This window comes from Vigna angularis, chromosome 3 (assembly GCF_016808095.1).
Source record: "Vigna angularis cultivar LongXiaoDou No.4 chromosome 3, ASM1680809v1, whole genome shotgun sequence".
In the NCBI taxonomy this organism is placed as follows: domain Eukaryota; kingdom Viridiplantae; phylum Streptophyta; class Magnoliopsida; order Fabales; family Fabaceae; genus Vigna; species Vigna angularis.
The window spans coordinates 5,720,748-5,723,579 of record NC_068972.1 but is presented as its reverse complement, the minus strand read 5'-3'; the positions used below and the strand labels follow the sequence as shown (position 1 = coordinate 5,723,579).

The 2,832-nt window shown below is 46.5% G+C and overlaps 1 protein-coding gene across 1 annotated transcript; it reads right to left on the bottom strand.

Annotated features, from left to right (window-relative positions):
• Positions 1 to 540: 540 nt before the first annotated feature.
• LOC108325385 (receptor-like serine/threonine-protein kinase At4g25390) lies at positions 541 to 2,832 on the bottom strand. The gene has a single exon (XM_052875351.1). The coding sequence runs from the start codon at positions 2,479 to 2,481 to the stop codon at positions 808 to 810; it is 1,674 nt and encodes a 557-aa protein (XP_052731311.1). The 5' UTR covers positions 2,482 to 2,832; the 3' UTR covers positions 541 to 807.

Sequence of the window (2,832 nt, the reverse complement as noted above, 5' to 3'; positions counted from 1 at the left end):
GAGAAAACAAAATTTACAGTTGTAAAGGAAATTTTGACAGGTCTCAAATCAAAGCCTTTACATTTACTACCTATGAACTATTAGGTCAAATAACAACTTAAAACTGGTAGGAACCCTGTTGCCGCATTGATTGAGGAAACATATGGGTCGGTTTGAGTTTGACTTCACATGGAATAAATCAGGAACAACCTCTTTTCATGTAAATTGGATCAGAAATGATTCTATGATACTATTTTTCTTTTTTATTTCTTTCTCTTTTTTCTTTTTTAAAAACATTTTTTTTATAATTATTTTATCTTTGTATAAAAAATGAATGCAAATGTATATTCTTACATGAATTGTTTCCATTAGTTATAATTTCTCTTCTGCCTCAATAAAACCATCTATCAGATGGGAGTGTAATTCTTGTGCTTGTATGGATGTTAAAATTCCAATTTCACTTAGGAGAATTACATCTAGAAAACTATTCAAAGACAAAAGAAAATGGATCAGTAATGGAAGACCACCAAAGAATGACTTGGTATACAAAAGGCAGTCTGCTTTTTCATCACCAAAACTTTCTTCTTTTTTTTAACATTTCCATTCCAAAAAGTTATGTGAACAAGAAGATGATCCTCCCTCCACTAAACTACAGAACAAACCATGATTTTGAAAAGGCTAGAGGTGAGTGTGAAAGAAGGAGGAAGAGTTAAATAGACAAAGATGGGGAATAGTGGAGGAAAAATGAGTTCCTCCAATAGCAAGAAAACAAGTGTTACCCCTTCTACAACTACCACAGGTGACTGGATGAAAAAATGTTAGTCACTGTCACCGACCCTGGTTCCTGGAGTTGAGGGGGAAACTATTGCGCGGCAACTGCGGAGGCTCCAGCTCCCCACTTAGCATTCCCAGAACCTCCTTCATGGAAGGTCGACGGGTCGGTGACTTTAGCAAACAAGCCAGCGCAACCGTCACGCACAGACTAGCCTGCTCTTTGTCCAACCCCTCAACACCCTCATCCACCACTTCTAGAAGCTTTCCCCTCCGACCACATACCCTCGCCCAAGACACCAGATTCGCACGTTGAAGCTCCGATATGGGCGACCCTGTCACCTGAAGTGGCCGCCTCCCAGAAACAATAACAAGCAACAAAACCCCGAAACTGTACACGTCGCACTTCTCAGAAACATCTCCATTGTATCCATACTCAGGAGCCACGTAGAAAACCGTTCCCCTCATACTCGGAGTACTACTCACACCACCACTCTTGGCCACTATTTCACCGCTACAAGTCCCTGAATCGTAGCTGTTCCATCCAACTCCATGTACATCACCGTTCAACCAAGAATCTACACTTCCACCACTTTTCCTACTCCGGTTCTTCTCCCTCTTGTACACATTTACATCACCATTATCTATCTCCAAATCACCATCACCGTTAACACCCTTTCTCTTTTTCTTCTCCTTCGTTTTCTTTTTCTTCGTCTTCCTAGCAAGCTCTTCCGAATACTCTTCCTTCCACCATTCCCTCGCGGCCCTTCTCTTCTCCATCTTCGGAACTCCACTATCATTCATCTTCTCCCACCACTCCAATTTCTTCCTACTTTTCTTCTTCTCCGCCAATCCACTGCTCGACCCAGAAGAAACCTTCTCCACCGTCGTCGGCCTTTCCTTCTTCAACTCCTTCCCAATCCAATCCATCACGTAATCCGACCCGGTGTTACCTTCAAACGACTGCTCTGTCTTGACGCTCACAGTTTCTAACTCCGACCCAGCATCGCTCTCGGACTCGTCCCTTCTCTTCTCGTCGCGCTTTGCTTTGAACTCTTGGACTTGAACATGGGGTTTTAAGCGCGCAAGACCGAAGTCGGCGAGTTTTGCAGAGAAGGTGTTGTCCAGGAGAATGTTGGAGGGTTTGATGTCACCGTGGATGACCGGGGGGTCGAGCGAGTGGAGGTAGTGGATGCCTCTGGCGATGTCGAGGATGATGGAGAAGCGGTTTTTCCAGCTCTTTAGGTGAGGGGTTTTAGAGCGCAAGAGGGCGTCGTGGAGGTTACCGTTGTGCATGAGGTGGTAGACGAGGAGGAAACGCCGACGTTTAGGGTCGGAGGAGAAGCCGATGGCGGGGACGAGAGAGGGGGACCGAAGCCTGGACGCGAAGAAGAGCTCGTTGTTGAACTCGCGCTCTCCCTGCTGGGAGGCAGAATCCATGAGCTTGACGGCAACCGGGTCGCCGGCAAGGGTGCCGGCGAAGACAGGACCGAAGCCACCGTGGCCGAGGCGCGTGGAGAAGGAGTTGGTGGCGCGGCGGAGGAGGGCGTAGGAGAAGGGGTGAGGGGGAGTGGAGTCGGAGTCGGAGGAAGGGGTGGTGCGTTTACGCTTGCGGAAGCAGAGGCAAAGTAAAAAGAATAAAGAGCAAAGGGAGGCGGTGGAAGTTACCGGAGGGGTTAAGATGCGGCGGTTAGAAGGTGGTGGTGACGTGGAGAGTTGTCGAGATGGCATGGCGAGAAGGAGAAAATAATAGGAAGGATGTATTAGGGATTATGAATGATGAATGAAGAAGTTTGAAGGAGAGAGTGTCTCTGCTTTGTGAATGCGACGGGGGATGAATAATGGTAGTGTGTACTTCTGACCAGACCGTTTCTTACTTTGTTGGCCTTCTTTTGATTGGGATTGGGACGTCACACGCCACAAAATTCTCTTTTCCCCACTCTTTTTTTTTTCTTTTCCCCTCTTTCCTTCTCCTCCAACAAGACAGATCTATTTCTGTGCAGACAACCTTCGCTCCATGCAAAACCATTCTCCTATATCTCTACTCTTGTCAGTCATGCCCTCAGTTTTTTCACAAGCATC

Excerpts from the sequence above, each read along its gene's own strand:
- LOC108325385 (XM_052875351.1), bottom strand. The coding sequence starts at position 2,481 with ATGCCATCTCGACAACTCTCCACGTCACCACCACCTTCTAACCGCCGC.